At 40.3% G+C, this 17,478-nt stretch overlaps 1 protein-coding gene across 1 annotated transcript in view; it reads left to right on the top strand.

The window, feature by feature from the left end:
* The first annotated feature begins 3,010 nt into the window (after positions 1-3,010).
* VEPH1 (ventricular zone expressed PH domain containing 1) overlaps positions 3,011-17,478 on the top strand; it is a 211,604-nt gene continuing 197,136 nt past the window's right edge. Inside the window, exons 1-2 of the mRNA XM_049709730.1 lie at positions 3,011-3,275; positions 7,075-7,369. Of these exons, the coding sequence (XP_049565687.1) occupies positions 7,232-7,369 (138 nt within the window). The 5' untranslated portion in view covers positions 3,011-3,275; positions 7,075-7,231. The remainder of the gene's footprint in view (positions 3,276-7,074; positions 7,370-17,478) is intronic.

The raw sequence follows: 17,478 nt of genomic DNA, 5'->3' as shown, positions 1-17,478 counted from the left end.
ATGTTTTCAATTTAAAGACTAGAAAAAAAAATACTTAGGGCATTATTTGAATTGGTCATGCAGTTGTTTAATATATGAAATTTAAATGTAAATAAAGATACATTTAACATTGAATTTTCCTTGTAATTTGCAACTCTGGATATGTTCTCTGGAAAAGCAAACCCAGAAAATTGGAATTAAAATTTTTTTGGTGAGATTTGTATCAATTCCAGAGCAAACGTGTCTTGTGAAGTCAAAATTTACAAATGAAAATTGATACACCTTGAAATCATTCTGACAGATCACAAATTCTTGGTTTAGAAAGTTTGCTAGATGTTTCCTTCATTCCTGATGAAATGTTTCCTATCTATTTGTGTTCTCATAAGTTACAATACATTTTCAAAATTAAGTAGAATTTTTTGAGCTCTTGCCTAAACAGGTCACCAAACCTATTTTTTGTATGCGCCTATGATAACAAGGCTGCTACAAACTTAGACTGTATGAGTTCTAGCAAAAACACCAAGGGTTGAGTCCTTTAGCATCATTTGGAATAACCCAGCCTCAAAGGCTTTCAGTAGAAGTGAAGTGTAGCAACATGTCACAGCAGAGGGAGCCAAGAGACGCCCAGGGAACAATAGACATCTTGTGGGAAGGGCTGAAATGTATGCGGCCCATTCCCATGGGAACGCCTGTAGTTCTTTCACACTGTGTGAAAAAGATGCTCCTTGAAAAGGATCTTTAATCCTTTCTTTCAAGGGAAAATCTGAGAACTTTATTGAAAGTTTCTAGAACCCAAATGGGTCTAAGTTAGTCACTGGGCATTTTAAACACAGGTGAATAAAATGAGAATTTTTTGATGCACAGTAGTGTTGTCCAAAGCATAATGTAAATAAATATTGCTATTCTAGAATTGTCTGAAGTGAAGAAACCAGAGAATATCCTAACCTGGAGTTGGAAGCTAGAGGCTCATTTCTTCAGAATAATTTGGCTTCCTGAGATAGTTATGTTTATTGAAATCCCCCCAAAAGTGGTATCCCAATAGCTGGGCAATTAAGTCCTCTGGTTCAAGTGTGTTTTCGTTTAGCAGAATCTACTGATGCATAGTAGAGTAAACCAGCAATGTCTTATGAGCCCCCATTCAGCGTAGGTCACCTTGAAAAGTCATAAAGAACTTTTCCCTCTGGTGCCCTGGAGGGTATAATACCCTCCCTCCTTCCTAATAAACATGGGAGTGAGCGTGACACTTAAGTAGAAAGCTCAGGTATTTGGATTACCTGGCCACAAAAAGTCTGAGATACATTGTATTTCAGTCCATATCCGCTCTGTAAAAAAATTCACTGTTACTGTTTGGCCATGGTGGGGACAGCATCACAGTAAAGCTGTCTCTCCAAGAGAACAAGGCAAGTTTGCCAAGAAATCAACAGGGACACATACAAGATAGTGTATGACCTGCCCAGATTTAAGACGGGGGGAGAGTACAACTAGGATATAAATATGACACAAATGGGAAAGACCTAGGCGTCTTTAACGCTGTGAATTCAATGTCAGGTAGCAGTACAGTCATCGTTAGCATTTACAAGGTATGGCATGGGGACGTGTGAACAGGAGAATGACCTACAAGAATAATGATATGATTAAGGATATGATTGCTGTCACTCTTCGTGTGGTTGCTGTACGCCAGATCTGTGTGAAATGCTTTACATAATCTCTTTAAACCTCCCAACAACCCACATCACCATCCTCAGGTGTAAATAAGGAACCCGAGGCTCAGGGAGGTTGATTAATCTGCCCAGGTTTATACCACAGGTAACGGCAGAGCTGAGCCCAGATGTGTCCAGGTCCCCCTGCACTTACCACTCTGCTCTTCTTACTGGGTCCCCATACTCTGTCCAATTCTGGACCCTAAGCTCATTTAAAAATGAAAGAAAATTGAATAAAAACTAGTGATAAGTACCGTGAATAATGAATAGAGGATGAAGAAGAGGGAAGACTAAAGAAATATAGTCTATTCCATTAAAAGGAAATAGAATACAGCTACTGTATCAGAAAATTATCAGTGAGAGAATACACCTTCTCACGGATGACTAGGTTCTCTATTTTTATAAAGTAAACTCTTTAAGGGGACAGTCCTCCACATGTGGATGGCGTAAAAATAGACTGACCACCAAGTGTTTAGGAAGATTTAAGAGGTTATTCTCCTGAAGCATATGACCTGGTTCAGTGGCAGGTGTGTGGCCACCCTGAGCACACACCTTTATGGGGTAGCACCACTGGGGAGACACCTGCAGTGTTCACATCTTGGTGATCATGCAGATGAATTTATCTGCAGCACAGCTTTTTGTGCACTTTGTCAGCAGATAGGTGACTCCATGGGACGAGCAGACCTACTATAGGAACAGACAAGCTAGGGGTAGAGAATAATATGGTTTAAAACATGTTTTAAAGATGTGTCACTAACTTTTGAAACAGTAAGAAAGGGTTTCGGTACCTTTTTCTCCTCTGCAGTATCAACAGATGAAGCAGATAAACATTTTCTCTGAGTATTGCTGCAATATTTAAAGTACCAATCTAAGTCTGATCCAAGAATCTCCCAGCAAATAAAGTGGGAAAAAACAGGGTATGCATCTTTGTTGGGTGAGTTTGTTCTCTTTATTAGCAACTTCCTGCATCCTGAAACTTTCAACAATGTTGATCTAGAGGCAGAGCAAAAGGATGACTTCTTTAGGAGCTGTGACTCTTCCTGAACAAACTCTCAGTGTTTCAAACTCTGTACGTGAAATCTCGAGGGCGAGGGAAGTGTTAATTAAGCTGCAATTCTCCTCCCTTCCGGGGAGGGGAGGGGGGTGGATGTTGAGAAATGGCTCCGATAGCCGTCCCATTCACCTGCTTGAGTTCCTATTGAAACCGTGTTATCTGCGTGGCTTTTTTTTTTTTCCCCCTCCATTCTTCTCAGGGAAAGTATAGATTTTCATGAACACAGGCAGTTTTGTTTTCGCTGTTAAAAACAACTCCACTTTACTGGAGCAGGCTTTCTGTTTCACCCCAGGAAACAGAGCGTTTCACTCAGAGGTAACTCTCCACTGGGTGAGGCGCAGCCTGTCACCTGACCAGCTCCAGAGCTGCCAGTGGCATTCCTAGAATTCTTGAACCCGGCACCGCAATGAACAACTTCAGGTTCACTGAGCTGAGTAGATTCCACTCCCTGTGCCCTTGGAGTCCGCTGCCCGAGTCTCCCACCCAGTCTCAAAATAGACCGTTGAGTAGCAGCAAGTGCGCCTTTGAGGAGTAGCACGCAGGTAAAGCGCGTTTGTGGGGGACAGCTGGGACTCCCCGAAATGTGTTGCGCATGGTTCAGAATAATTTCTCTTTTTGGGGTGTCTGTTTCTCCATACAGAAACCCGACTTGTCAGTCAACATCTGCTTAAAAAATGTAGACTGAATAATGAGCACCTGGGCGTCAGATTAGGGAATGAAATTAGGAGGGTCAAAGGCGGGGATGAAAAGGAATTTTATAAGCCAGTTTTTGTAACATAGAAAGTAGAAGATTTGGAGGCTGACCTACTTGGATGGGAATCTTGGCTCTGTGTGTAACCTGGGGCATGATGTTTAACCTCACCAGTCCTGTTTCCTCTTCGGTAATCATATCTACCTGCAGGGTTGATGGGAGAACTGAGAAGAGTGTCTAGTGAAGAACTTGGTACATAGGAAGTATCCTAGTGTGTGTACATACGTGTGCTTGTGTGTGTACGGTGGATGCATATGTGCACCTACATATAGGCCACAGGACTATGACATTCATAAGAGCACGAAGTTTCTCAGAAGATGAGGTAAAATTTGATCTGGCTCTAAGCTTCTGGGCTGTTGCAAACAGAGCAGCAAGAGAAGCCAGACACCTGAGCAAAACATTGACCGGAGCTGCTGAAAAATAAATAACATGCCCTGTTGATTCTTATCCAGGAAAGGGAGGACTGGATAAGGATGCAGGGTGCTCTTTAAATGAGGACAGATGGAAGGGAGGCGCTCAATAATTACCATGCATGGTCATGTATGTACCTACACACAGTCCTGAGAGGGGCTTTGTCCTGGGAGACCAACTGCTTTCAATCCTGACTCTGCAACTTACTCTCCAGGTCCCCCTGGACTGCTTGTTTTCCTCTCTGGACATCAGTTTTTCATTGCATGGAATTGTTGTGAGAATTCAGTGACTTGTTATGTGGGAAACTCTCAAGAGTAGTGCCTGACACATGGTAAACACCCACTAAACATCAGCTGGTGGTGTCATTATTTTACAAAGTGCTCTTTTGTGTGTTATCTGCTTTGATCTTCAAAACAACCTGATGAGGTAGATGAGGTGTGCCTTACACACGTTTTGTAGATGAGAAAACTGAGGCTTGGGGAAGGGCAGAGCATGAACCAAAGGCCCCATGACCACTGACTGGCTGGGCTGGAACTTGAATCTGGGGCCCCAGACAAGCAGGTGGCTTAGTATGTACTCAGCACACATGCACTGAATGAAACCTGAAAGTTCTGGCTAAACACCATTTCCTCCACAGACCCATTCCTTGTCATCTTGCCCTAGGAGAGAGCTCTCTCTCCCTCGTACTTCCCCAAACTTCCTTTTGTAGTACCTCGGCGACTTTTCTCTGGGTCATCCTTGAAATGTAGAATGTTTGGTACAAGTCTCCTCTCTCCCTCCTCCACCCCTGGATGTGTGAAAGTTTTCATGTATGGCTATGTGTTGAATAACAATGTTGCACATGGTGGACACACAAGAGTAACAGCTGCAGTTGGAAGCATGAACGTGGGACTCCACACCAGGTGTCACTGCAAGTGTGAAAAGAAAAGAAGGAGCCCAGGAGAACCCTGTGGGTGCCCCTCTCCCCCAGCACGTATTTCTGCTCCTTCTCGTGTTCCAGCTTGAGAAGCTCTGCTATGTCTGGGGCAGCTCAGTCTGCTTCCAGAAGTGCCTGATAGTGACCAACAAGCTGACTGGTCAAAGTGAAGTAATTTCCATCCAATACCTTATTTTCCTGAATATTATTTCATGGAGACTCTGTCATTGCAAATACCTGGGTGGCAGAGGGCGAGGGGAGCAGGGGAAAATTCAGGAAAACACTGCCCTAATTTTTCTTGTAGATATTGTAATTCACCCCTCCACATTTGCCAGGATGCAAAGGTCCTTTGTAGGATCCTCACTCTCCTCTCTCCCCATCCCCTGAAACCTTCCCCACCTCTCTCGTTCTTTTCTCATCCTCTAAGCCTCTCTTCCTTGTGACTCTCCTGCTCTCTGGTTGGCCTAAATCCCAGGGTGTAGATGGACAAGGATGCAGGGTCAGTGTAGGAGGCAAGAGGAATTCATCTTCTTGCATTATGACCCTACCCATATCTTCATCCTCAAATGTTACTAATGAGGTTTCTACTCCTAATGGTAGCTTCACGTGGAGTCTTACGTGTCATCATCAGTCCACAGCAGTTGTCGACTGGGAGCCCAGCACTGGAGTCTCTGGGTCCAAATCCCAGCTCTCTAATCTACTAGCTATGTGGCTTAGACAAGTTATTTAATGCCTTGTGTTCCTCACCTGTAATATAGGAATGAAATAGCCTCATACAGTTGTTATGAGGATTAAATGAGTTAATGTTTACAAAGCATCCAGGATCTGGCATATAGACAAGCATATGTAAGTATTGGGCATCATTTTTCTAAAGCTGGTAGGTAGTGCAGAAGTTGCATGTAGGCAATACTACCCTTGACATCTCTTCACTGGCCTGTAAATTGCACCATTTGGAATACTACAGATAGCTTCTTCAGTTAGGTGCCTGATGAGGGGTTTGGCTTGTGTTTAGAGAGCGTCTTGTGTGGAGAGTATGTAACTTTAAAAGTGCTTTCAGCACAGAGAGGTGCTGCCACAGTGATAGCTCACGGGGGGACACCCAAGGGAGCAGCAGACTTTCCCTTTTCACACTTATTCTGGGGAACACATTCAGACTGAAATGCTGGGCAGAATCGCTTATGTTACATAAACCGCTTATGTTACATAAATCAGTCTCAGCTCTCACTCTTGGAACAAGTGGCTGCATTTGTAAGTTACCTGTATGTATGAGGTGACTCCACTCTAATGTAAACTTAGGGGGAACCCACTGGCCTGAGATCAGGAGAAGAGCACTGCCACAGCTACTGTGAGGCCTCGAAGAAGTCTTAAACCTCCCTGGTTATGAAATGATTGCTAAGGTCTCTACCAGTGCAAACGGTCTACGGTTTTATTAGGCCCAGAAAGGAGCTGATGAGAATAATCAGTTATTTAATTGGTACCATTGCCTTACTCTCTGTGGGCTGTTAATTAAGTAAGAACTACAATGGGACTTTATTATTTCAACTTTGGGAATAGAGGGAGGATTGCCCGATCCTAAAACCCTTCCTCTTTAGCCTTCATTGCAGCGTTCTCACCTTCAAGCTCTGTGTTCAAGTTCACGCTCACGTTCTGTAGAGATTTATCTGGTCTCATACTCCCAGGCAGAGTTCTTTATTTCATAGCCATTTGTTTAGAGAGTACATAAGAATAGGGCACCTTCTGGACTGAGGTTCAGGAAGCTCCTGTTGTCAATACAGCCAAGAAGCCCCGCCAAGGAGGTAAGTGAAGCATTGGTTCCCACGTCCAGGAAACAGGCAGTGGGTCTAAAAGGTGTTTCCTGTGTTCTATCTTCCTTTCATTGCCCTTTTCTGTTTGCTTCCCATGGGAATCTGTTTGGGGAAAATCTGGCAGGTATTGGGCATATTTGTTGCTGGTCCACTTGTTTCCTTGTGGCAGGGAGAGAAGGACAGGATATGGAAAGGATATAGAAAGGAGAAAAGTAGGGGATTTAAGCTGCTTTTTGAGGCTCAAATTAAATTCTGGAGAAATAGAATCATTTTTGACAGGACTTTTTGAGACAAAATAAGGAAAGAGTTCTTTTGAAGATCATCAAGCCAGAATCTGTGATTCCATGTACATTTCCAAATGTCTTTGTTTTCCTCTCTCTCTTCTGGGCACCAAGTTCACATTCTGAGCTCATGCCATCCTACTAAAGGCTATCTTGTGTCATTTGTTTCTCTTGCAGAGCGTGTCAAAGAAGACCTCAAAGTCTGGAGAAAAATGACCTTTCAAGGAATACGAAGTCTATGTCCTGCTACATGTTTTTGTCTCACTAGCCTCTGGTGACTGAGACACATGGTCCTGGGCCTGCAGACAGTCCATTGATTATCAGACCCCTCAGCATGCATCAGCTCTTCAGACTGGTCTTGGGACAAAAAGATCTTTCGCGAGCCGGCGACCTCTTCTCCTTAGATGACTCTGAGATTGAAGACAGCCTGACAGAAGCCTTGGAGCAAATTAAAATCATTAGCTCATCTTCAGTAAGTAAACTCGTTCTTAGACTAGACCCCTGAAATGACCTATTCCGGAGCTAAATGACTGTACATATCCTGGGGAAAAAGATCTTTGCAGAGGAAAGAGGAAGGACCACTCATGTTGGTCTCTCTTAACCCTTCTCTGTGGTTTAGCTGGCATCTGAGAAATAATACCAGGGAAGTCTTTGACTTGGGGAGCACCCAGACCACCTTTTGCCCATTCACAGAGACCAGAACTCTGGAAATGGCAGACCAGAGTGGAATTCTCACAAAAGGCTGTCTAAAGGTTGTTTCTACATCCTTGAAATGACATGGAGAGGAGAGGGAGCAAATCTGGGGGAAAGCAGACCCACCGAGCTGCACAAGAGCATCAGTAAACAAAGCAGCGCCTGAGATGGGGGTTAAATAATGAAAGAAGGCAAGGTGACACCTCCTGCCACACAGGTAATACGAGACCAGGACAGCTATCTCTCTGCTGCCAGAGTGACAGTTGCCCAGGGCTTAATCACACTGATTCTGTTTGCTTCTGGATAATCTCCATTTTTTGAACCTTTCCTTTGCTCCTTTTTCTACACGCCCCCCCACCCATTTAATTCAACTCACCCGTTATTAGCCCCCAGTATGATTAGACAAACTTAAAATCTCCATCAACCCTCCCATTCCTTCGCTTTGCCTCAGTGTCAAGATTATATATCCTGAAAGCACTTCTGAAAGAGAGCGTGTGTGGAGTGCCTGGCATGGTCGGATGTTGACCTTCTTGACTGTGCTTGCAGGTTGGTCCCATTTCAAAGGCCAAGGCCACCAATTATCCCCTCCCATCCTCCCAGCTCAACAGTGTTTTTGCCAACACTTGGCACAAACACCCACCAGGCAAAGGAAAGAGACAGGACTCCAGCCATAAAATGCTGAATAGCAAATATGTACATATTTCAGAGATAACAGCTTTCTTCCATGTCATAATGAAAAGATGCTTAAAAGGCATAGCAACCAGTGCTGCTTCCTCCTCAAATCTGTCAGCATGTTCTCTTGTTGGCTGCCATTAACGTGCCAAGTCCGCCCAGTGACAAGTGAAGTCACTGCCCAAACACTATTTTTTCCTCAGGTAATGTCTTTGACAGCAATTACGTGTCCAGAAAATTAATCAACTTAGTCTGACTCAGAAAACAAAGTATTCCTGGTACATTTCCGCTTTCTGGGTAGGATTTGTGTGCTATTTCCAGCAGTCCCTTCCTTCATACTCCTCTGGAAATAAACTGGCTGAATGTGCTACAGATTTTATCTAATCTAATGGAAAATATGTGTATGTATATCTAGGTATCTGTATCTATATTTCCCTGAAGCCTATTTCCACTAGAGGTCACTAGTGTCAGTGATTTCTTCTGTTTCCTCAACAATTGCTTTGTCTCACAGATGTCAAATTCAGAATTTCAGGACTGGTGAGTTCTATTATGTGTCCCCACTTTTAACCATTAAGGCTGGCATGTCCTTTGTCATCAAGAGCACTGTCCATACTTTAAGCCCTCCACTTAGCATCCCACGAGACAAGTAGGTCTGGAGAGCTGGTAGTTCTCTTGAGATCTACATCTACTAATTTCTGTCACATCCCATTTCTTCCATTCTCTATCTGTAACCATGGCACAGAGTAGATAGGTGGCAGAATGAAAAGAATAATTTTTTTTTAGAGGAAATCATGCCGATCATTCCAATTTTTAAATGCAGGGATCATGTTGATAGATCCAGTTTTGAAATTTGCTGATCAATCCTGGTTATAAACATGTCCCTGTTTGGCATTCCTTCCCAGCTCCCCTCCTTTAAAAGCCAGTTCAAGTTTCATTATTCCTGAAATGATTTCTAGTGGTTCTAGTTCTTAGTGGTTGCCTCTTTCTAAAAGGACTTAATTGCCCTTTTGCATTATACTTTTCTTATAGAAAGTCATCTATTCATATATCCTCAAGTGCAATCTCTACATGGGGGAATCCAGGATCTATGTTTTCAGCCTTCATATCTCTTGCTGAATTTCAAGCTCGTACTAATTGATATCCATCACCTCAGATTCAATATATCTAACTTAGAAGTTGTCACCTTTCTTCCAGTTATACTACCCTTTTCCTAGGTCTCCAGGTTTGAAACCTGGAGTCATTCTTGACCTCTTTCTCTCACTCTCGCCTTTTCCTGTAAGTTCTGTAGGCACTGCATGAGAAATGCCTCTCATCTGCTGCTTCCCTTCCCTTCCTGCTGCTATCACCTTGGCTTAGGCTCTCAAACTAATTGATATCCCTGCCTTTGGCCTTGCCTTTCTCTAGTTCAATCTACTAACAGTTACCAGCTTAAATTTCCTAAGCCAGGTTTTATTACATGTCTCTCCATTGTTCAAAGTGTATCCATGATGCCTCAATACCCATGACATTCAATGACCAAGGCCAGTGATCAGTCCCCTGGACGACCATGCCTACTCTATGGTTACTTCCCTGTTAGCTGCATCCCATCCTTCCCTTATAACCAAGATCAGATAAATATTCCTTCTTAGGCCTTTCCTAATGACCCTGGATCTCAGTAATCAATTCCACTTCTCAATTCCTCTTTAGAAACATAGAACTGGAAGGACCTTCTAAACTGTCTTGTCCAACTTCCTTACAGCACAGAAATCCCTTCTTTAGGATTCTCGACAAATAGGTGGCCTCTCCTTCTGTTTTTGCAATGATGGGGACATAGTACGTTTCTGATATTTTTTTCCTGCTCCACCATTTTCCTTTGGTAAATTGCCCCTTCCCATTGCCTGAAGCCTTCCTTGATGGGGCCTTGAGTCAAGGTTTTCTACTTTGCCTTTGACAGGGAAGGGGGAAGGCAGGAGTGGGGACACCTGACCCAAGCTATGCCAATCAGATTTTCTTTCCCAGTAATTCTAGAAAAGAAATCAGCAAAGGGTGAGCTATCATGATGATGGTGTCCCAAAGAAACAGTCCTTGCTTCCTGTCCCTCTATGACTATAGCTGCCTCAGTCATTGTCTTTCTAAGGCTAGATACTACAAATTTCCCTTCAAATCTGCAAGCCACCTCATATCTTTTAATTATTTTATTTGTTTGTTTATTTTGCTACAGCTATCCAAACTTTTCCTGCTGCTTATGGACAAAGAATCCTAACTGTCAAAGAGATAGCTGTCTCACTGTTGGAAGTTCAAATTGTTAGTGTGTTCCTCCTTTTGGCCTAATAAAATCGCAGTCTATGTATTTTCTTTCTACTATTCTTTGTTCTATTCTCTGCCCTCAACAATCAAGAGAATCTAACCTCTGTTCCTACAAGAAGAACTTTAAACATGTGCAGATAGGTATCAGGTCTCACCTCTGGCTTCTCTTCCCAGCTGAATATCCTTATGTTTTTCCAGGACAAAGAAGGGCCTGTAGCAGGGATAGTTTACACCAGTCTCTGGTCTGGAAACTCAATTTTGTCAGTACATGAGAAATGCTATTTAAATCATGCTATCAGAAGTATGAAACAATGGTGACTTAGTGATTTATAATGAAAAGTATAACGTCTGTCAGAATTATTGTGTGTTCCATGCTATTCTCCCCGACTCTATTTACCCAGTCTTTCTCTAGACAAGGAATATTATTACTGATTATGCGTCTTCCTCCTCTATTATAATCACATTTTAGCCCTACCTCCCGGAGATTGTATTTAACTTACCTGTAAAGTCACCCATGTATAGGAAGTGTCTTGCGTTAGCCCTGTAGTTATTAGCTAATCCCACTCATACAAGTGGGTTTTTTTTGTTTGTTTAATCCTCAAAGGGCAATCTTTTTTCCAGATTTTTGGAGGATGCCTCTTTGTAGCCTATGTTCTCAGAATTTTGGTTACCCTCCTCTGGAATCTTTTAAATTTATTATTGTAATTTATCATTGCCTAATACTTGAACCAATTGCTTGGAACAGTTGCTGATTCTAGTCAGATACTCTGCTTCTAAAACTTCTTTTCAATAGTAACATCACACAATTGGCCACATTTATCCTTTGATGTGCCAAGACCCTCAGGTTAAATCAAGATTTGTAATTAGATAACCTGAAAAAAATTTTTAAGTATAGAATGTCACATTTTAACCATTGAAATAATATTCTTGTCTTTAGGCCCTCATTCCAGAATGTTTATACCTTTTAAAAAACCATGATTCTGTCCAATATATTAGTTATCATTCCCAGCTTTGCAGAATCTGAAAATTCAGTAAGCAAGCCTCTAATCCTTCCCCCAAAGTCACTCATAAAACAATCGAATGTTACTAGACTCTGCTCTGCAGTCCATGCCCTTTTTTTCCATCAGTTACTCTAAAACAGAGCTCGAAAATATTTTATCCTCAGGCTTGATTTGAGAAAGTGACTTCTCACTGGAAATTCTAAGTTCCCAAATACACCTTTAAGTTTTGTCTTTTCATTTCAAGTCTTATCTGGACTACTTGGCTCCCTCTTTCCAGACTATGCAGGTGAGACTCTCTCCCTATCCATTCAGCCTCTTCTCATACTCTCAGCACCACCTTTCCCACGATGCGCACCCATGCCTAATCGATCTACCCGTCTTCCAGTTCTCTTTAATTTTTTTAACAATAAAAAAATGTTAGGTACACAAAAATCACCAAATTTAAGAAATTAAATAAAATTGTTATCACCTGCATGTGTCTCTCTAACCCAATGCACCTCCCTTTCCTCTCTTAAGGAAACCAATATCCTGTTGTGGTATTTATCCATACGTGTTTTTATTTCTTTGCTACATATGCACGGCTCAAAAATGATTTATAGCACTGTAGTTCATGTTTTTAAACTTTATATACATAGTGTCATAAGCTCAATGTTATGTTTTTGAGGTTTATCTATGTCGGTACATGTAGTTCCAATTCTTTTGTTTTCAGTGAAATAGTGTATTCCATCACATGACTATGCCACAATTTATTTATGCAATCTTCTTTTGATGGACATTCACTATTTTAACAGTGCTGCAGCGAACATTCTTATAATTAACAATTTTGGCAAATGTGCTTAATATCTAGTGTACACAATCAGTAGTGAAACAACTAATTTTGGGGTTTTGTGTACTTTCAATTTTCTGATAAACCACCAAATTGCTCTCCAATGTGGTTTTACCAATTTACACTCCCATCAAACGTGTACAGTATGAGAGTCCCAGTGGCTTTATTTCCTGATCAATGCTTGCTTTTATCAGATTTTTAAAGTGTCATTTTAAGTGAAGCAGTGTCTGATTGTTATTTAAACTTTCACTCCTCTCATTATTATTTTTTTTTTTTGCGGTACGCGGGCCTCTCACTGCTGTGGCCTCTCCCGTTGTGGAGCACAGGCTCCGGACACGCAGGCTCAGCGGCCATGGCTCAAGGGCCGAGCCGCTGCGCGGCATGTGGGATCTTCCCGGACCAGGGCACGAACCCGCGTCCCCTGCATCGGCAGGCGGACTCTCAACCACTGCGCCACCAGGGAAGCCCTCACTCCTCTCATTATTAGGGAGTCTGACCATTTCTTCATATGTTTATTTGCTATTTGCCATTTGAGTTTTCTTTTAAGTAAAGCACCTCTTTATGGTTTGGGTTTTTTTTTTTTTCTTTCCATTTTTCTCTTGAGGTTTAAAAAGAATCTGTTCTTGTTAAAGGAGTTTTTTTGTATATTTTTCTACAAAGCCTTTGTCACTTTGTGCATGTTGCATGTCTCTTACTCCAAATATAGCTTGCCTTTTTTTTTTTTTTTTTTTTTCTTTTGCGGTACACGGGCCTCTCACTGTTGTGGTCTCTCCTGTTGGGGAGCACAGGCTCCGGACGCGCAGGCTCAGCGGCCATGGCTCACGGGCCCAGATGCTCCGCGGCATGTGGGATCCTCCCGGACCGGGGCACGAACCCCTGTCCCCTGCATCGGCAGGTGGGCTCTGAACCTCTGTGCCACCAGGGAAGCCCAGCTTGCCTTTTACTGTAACATCTTGATATCCGATAGGATGAGTATCCCCAAACTCTTTCTTTAAAATTGTTTTGATTCATTTCTGTTCTTTAATAATTTTGTATTAAGCTTCTCAAGTTTCATGAATAATTCTGTCAGTACCTTGATTGAAATTTCATTATATCTATAGATTAATCTGAAGAAAATTAACATCTTTATGGTACTGTTTTCTTATCTGTAGATAATGTTCATCTGTCCATTTATTTAGATCTTCAATATCTTTCAATAAGGTTTTATGACTTTTTTTCTTAAGGCTCTTGAGTCTTATACATTCTTTAAAATTTATAAATATTTTATGCTTTTAGCTGAAGTTATAAATGGTACCCTTTTAAAAATTATATTTTTCAACTATTTTTGAGGTGATAATAGCATAAATGACACTTGTATAGTAATATTATGTCCAGTAAACTCCCTCAACTCTCTTATTACTTATAAATTTTTTCCATTTATTCAACAAATATTTATTAGGTACCTACTATGTTCCAGACACTTCTATGCTGAGGACATAGGAGTAAGTAAAATAGACCAAAAAAAAAAAACCTCTGCCTTCATCCATTGAATTGGGTGAGGCAGAAAATTAAATAAATAAGGAAAATATGTAGTATATTAGAAGAGGATAAGTGCTATATAGAAAAATAAAACGAAGAATGGGGACATAAAATTGGAGGTTTGAAATTTTAAGTAGAACAGACAAGGCAGGCCATACTAAGAAGCTGACATTTAAGCAAAACTTGAAGGAGATGAGGGAGCATTACCTGTGGATACCTGCAGGAAATCATTTCAGGTAGAGGAACCATAAAGTACAAAGGTCCTTAAGTTGAGGGCAGCCTAGAGTTTTTGAGGAACAGCAAGGAGGTCAGTGTGCTTGCAGCAGAGGGAGCAAAGTGGAAAGATCACAGGAGATCGGGTCAGAAGGAAAGGGCAGGCTGGATCGTATTGGTCCTTGGGCAGAGAGCTGGAGAGTTCTGACCAGAGAAGTAACATGATCTGACTTTCCTTTTCCTGTTTTGAAAAGAGTCTGCAAAAAGGCAAAAGTGGAAACAGGGTGGCCAATTAACCTGCTTCTGCAATAACCCAGATATAAGAAGCAACAGAGACTCTTGGAGCAATAGAGGTGATAAGAAGTGTTCAGATTCTGGATATATTTTGAAAGTGGTACAAACAAGATTCGTTAATATGGGTACAGCATGTAAAAAGAGAGAGAGAAAGGACTCGAAGATTTTTGGCCTGAAAAACTAGAATGATAAAATTGTTGTTAAGTAAAATGGAGAAGACTGGGAGGAACAGATGTGGGGGAGAGGTAGAAAGGAATCAAGAGTTCTTTGGACATGTAAAGTCTGAGCTGTCAGACATCTGAGCAGAGATATAGTGTAGATAGTTGGATATATGAGTCTGGGGTTGAGCAGAGAAGTCTGGGCTGGACATTTTAATGTTGGAACTCATCAGCCTTGAGACTGGATGGGATCACCAAGGAAGTGAGTGTAGACAGAGAAGAAGAAAGTCCAAAGGCTGAGTCCAGCACACAAAGATCAAAAAGATGATGAAGGAGGACAAGTCAAGTACACTGAGAGAAGGGTCCAGTGAAAGAGGAAGAAAGTCAGAAGAGCATGATGTCCTGAGAGCCAAGTGGACACTATCAAGGACAGAGCGATGTCAAATGCTGCTGATAGGTCAAGTGATGTGAGGACTGAGAACTGACCATTATTCCAGCACATGAAGGTCATTGTGACTTGACAAAAACAGTATCATTGGGTAGAGAGGAGTGAAAACTGGATTGGAGTTCAAGACAGAATGGGAGGAGATTTGGAGAAAATGAGCCGTGACAACTCTGGGCATTTTCCTACCAAGAGGAACAGGGAAATGGAGTGGTAATTAGAAAGAATTAGGGAGTCCAAGAAAGGATTTTTTTAAGAAAAGAAAAGCACATTCTTTGGAATTTTTTATATATACAATCATTATCTTAAAATAATGATGGTTTTGTTTCTTCCTTCTCAATTCTTACGTCTTTTATTTGATTTCTCTGTCTCCTTGTCCTGACTAGCTCTCGAGAACAATGTTGAATACAATAGGAATAGCAGATACACTTTTTTCCTTCTTTAAAGGAAGCTTTCTGACTTTGCAATGTAAGTATAACGTCGTTTGCTCCAGGCTTTTGGTTAATATCTTTTGTCAGATTAAGGAGATTCCCTTTCATTTGTATTTTTCTAAGAACTGTTAAAGTTTATCAACTGCTTTTTCTAGATAATCCGATTTTCTCTTTTAATCTGTTAATGTGGTGAACTGCAGTAATAGATTTTTAAAATATAAAGCCATTGTTACACTCCTGGGATAAAATAAAATTTTACATTTATTTTAATACATTTCCTGATTTGGTTTCATATTTTTAAAGGAGTTTTGGAACTGTAAGCTTGGCCTATAATTATCCTTTCTTCTACTAATTTTACCTGGCTTTGGTATCAAAGTATAAATACTGGTCTCATAAAATGAGTTGGGAAATATCTCCACATTTCTATTATATACAGCAGTTTTATAAGGTGGTGATAATCTATTCCTTGATCTCACAAAACACCCTTCGGGCACCATGAGTTTGTTTGGTTGGTTTTCTGGGGTAGATTTCTGAGGTACTGATTCAATTTCTTTGAAGAAAATGGAAGGATTTTTGCTTCGGTCACTTTTGATAAAATATAATTTCTAGGAAATTGTACATCTTATCTGAGTTTTCAAATTGATTGGCATAAAAATGTTTGCATTATTTTGTGTGTGTTCTGCTGCATCTGTATTTAAATGCTCTTTTTCACTGATATTTTCTTTCATCAATATTTTTAGAATTTTGTCTTTTTTTAAAGCTTTTAGCATCTATATAGGATCTTTCTTTCTTATTAATTTCTTTTTTAATGTTTATGATTTTCCTCTTTATTCTTTCTCTGGTTGTATTCTGCTTTTTTTTTTTTTTTTAACTCATCTCCTGAGTTGTATGATTAGCTTATTGCTTTTTTTTACTTTCTTATTTTTTAATATAAGCACTTAAGATGATAGATTTCTTGCTAAGTACCACTTAGCTTTATCCTACAAGTTTTTGAGACATAGTATTTTCATTATAAATTCTAAATACTTTATTGATTGTGATTTCCTCTTTGACTCATAAGTTAGAAGGTTGTGCTTTAATGTCCCAAAGAATATTTGTAATCTTGTTGAGTTAAAATTTAACTGCATTGTAGTCAGAGAATGTTAACTGCATGATACCAATTGTTTGGAAATGGTTGACTTGCTTTGTAGCATAGTTTATGGCTAATCTGTGTACATAGTAATAGCTAATGCTTATGTAGCAGTTGCTTTGTTCCAGGAACTGGTCTAAGAGCTTATCACAAGTTAATATGCTTTTTCCTTTCTAAACTTTTGAGATAAATATACTAATATTATCCCCATTTTATAGACGAGGAAACTGAGAGACAAGAGAGTTTAGTAATTTAACTTGTCCAAGATTATATAGCTAGTAAATTGTAGAGCCAAGAATCAAGTTCAGAGAGTTTGGCTTCAGAAACTGTTCTTAGCACCACACTATACTGCCTGCCTCTTTACATGTTTCATATATGCCCAAGAAGAATGCGTATTTTCTAATCATTAAGCATAAGACATTAAGCTTGTCAATTAAAGAATTATTAATTATATTGTTCAAATTTTCTACAGCCTTAATAAAATTGTTTTTGCTTGGACTGCCAATTGCTAAGAGAGGCATTTAAAAATTTTAAATTTCTATTTCTAGTCTCTTAGTAGTTACCTTTAAAATTTTAGCAAACATAGTGACTATATTTCATCAATTCTAAGATACTTTTCACATATCTATATCTCTGAAACAAGTATACATTTTATAATTGATTGAAATCTAACAGTTGCTATGGGCCAGGCAATAGGCATAATATAGTTGTCATTGCCCACGTATGCAGGAACTTATCATAGCTTTGCATATTGTTACCATTCCAACTGAATTATGTGCATTATTATTACCAATATTGAGTTAATATACATTTAAAATGTTTCAAAACTTCTAAATATAATGTGGCACTGAAACAAAAACTTATTAGCAATGCAGAAAGGCATGGAAAGAGAGGACCAGGGTATAAATTCTGTATTAA

Source organism: Orcinus orca, chromosome 5 (genome assembly GCF_937001465.1).
Source record: "Orcinus orca chromosome 5, mOrcOrc1.1, whole genome shotgun sequence".
Classification (NCBI taxonomy): Eukaryota; Metazoa; Chordata; class Mammalia; order Artiodactyla; family Delphinidae; genus Orcinus; species Orcinus orca.
Note: the sequence above shows the minus strand (reverse complement) of the source record. Positions and strands in the feature narration are given on the sequence as shown.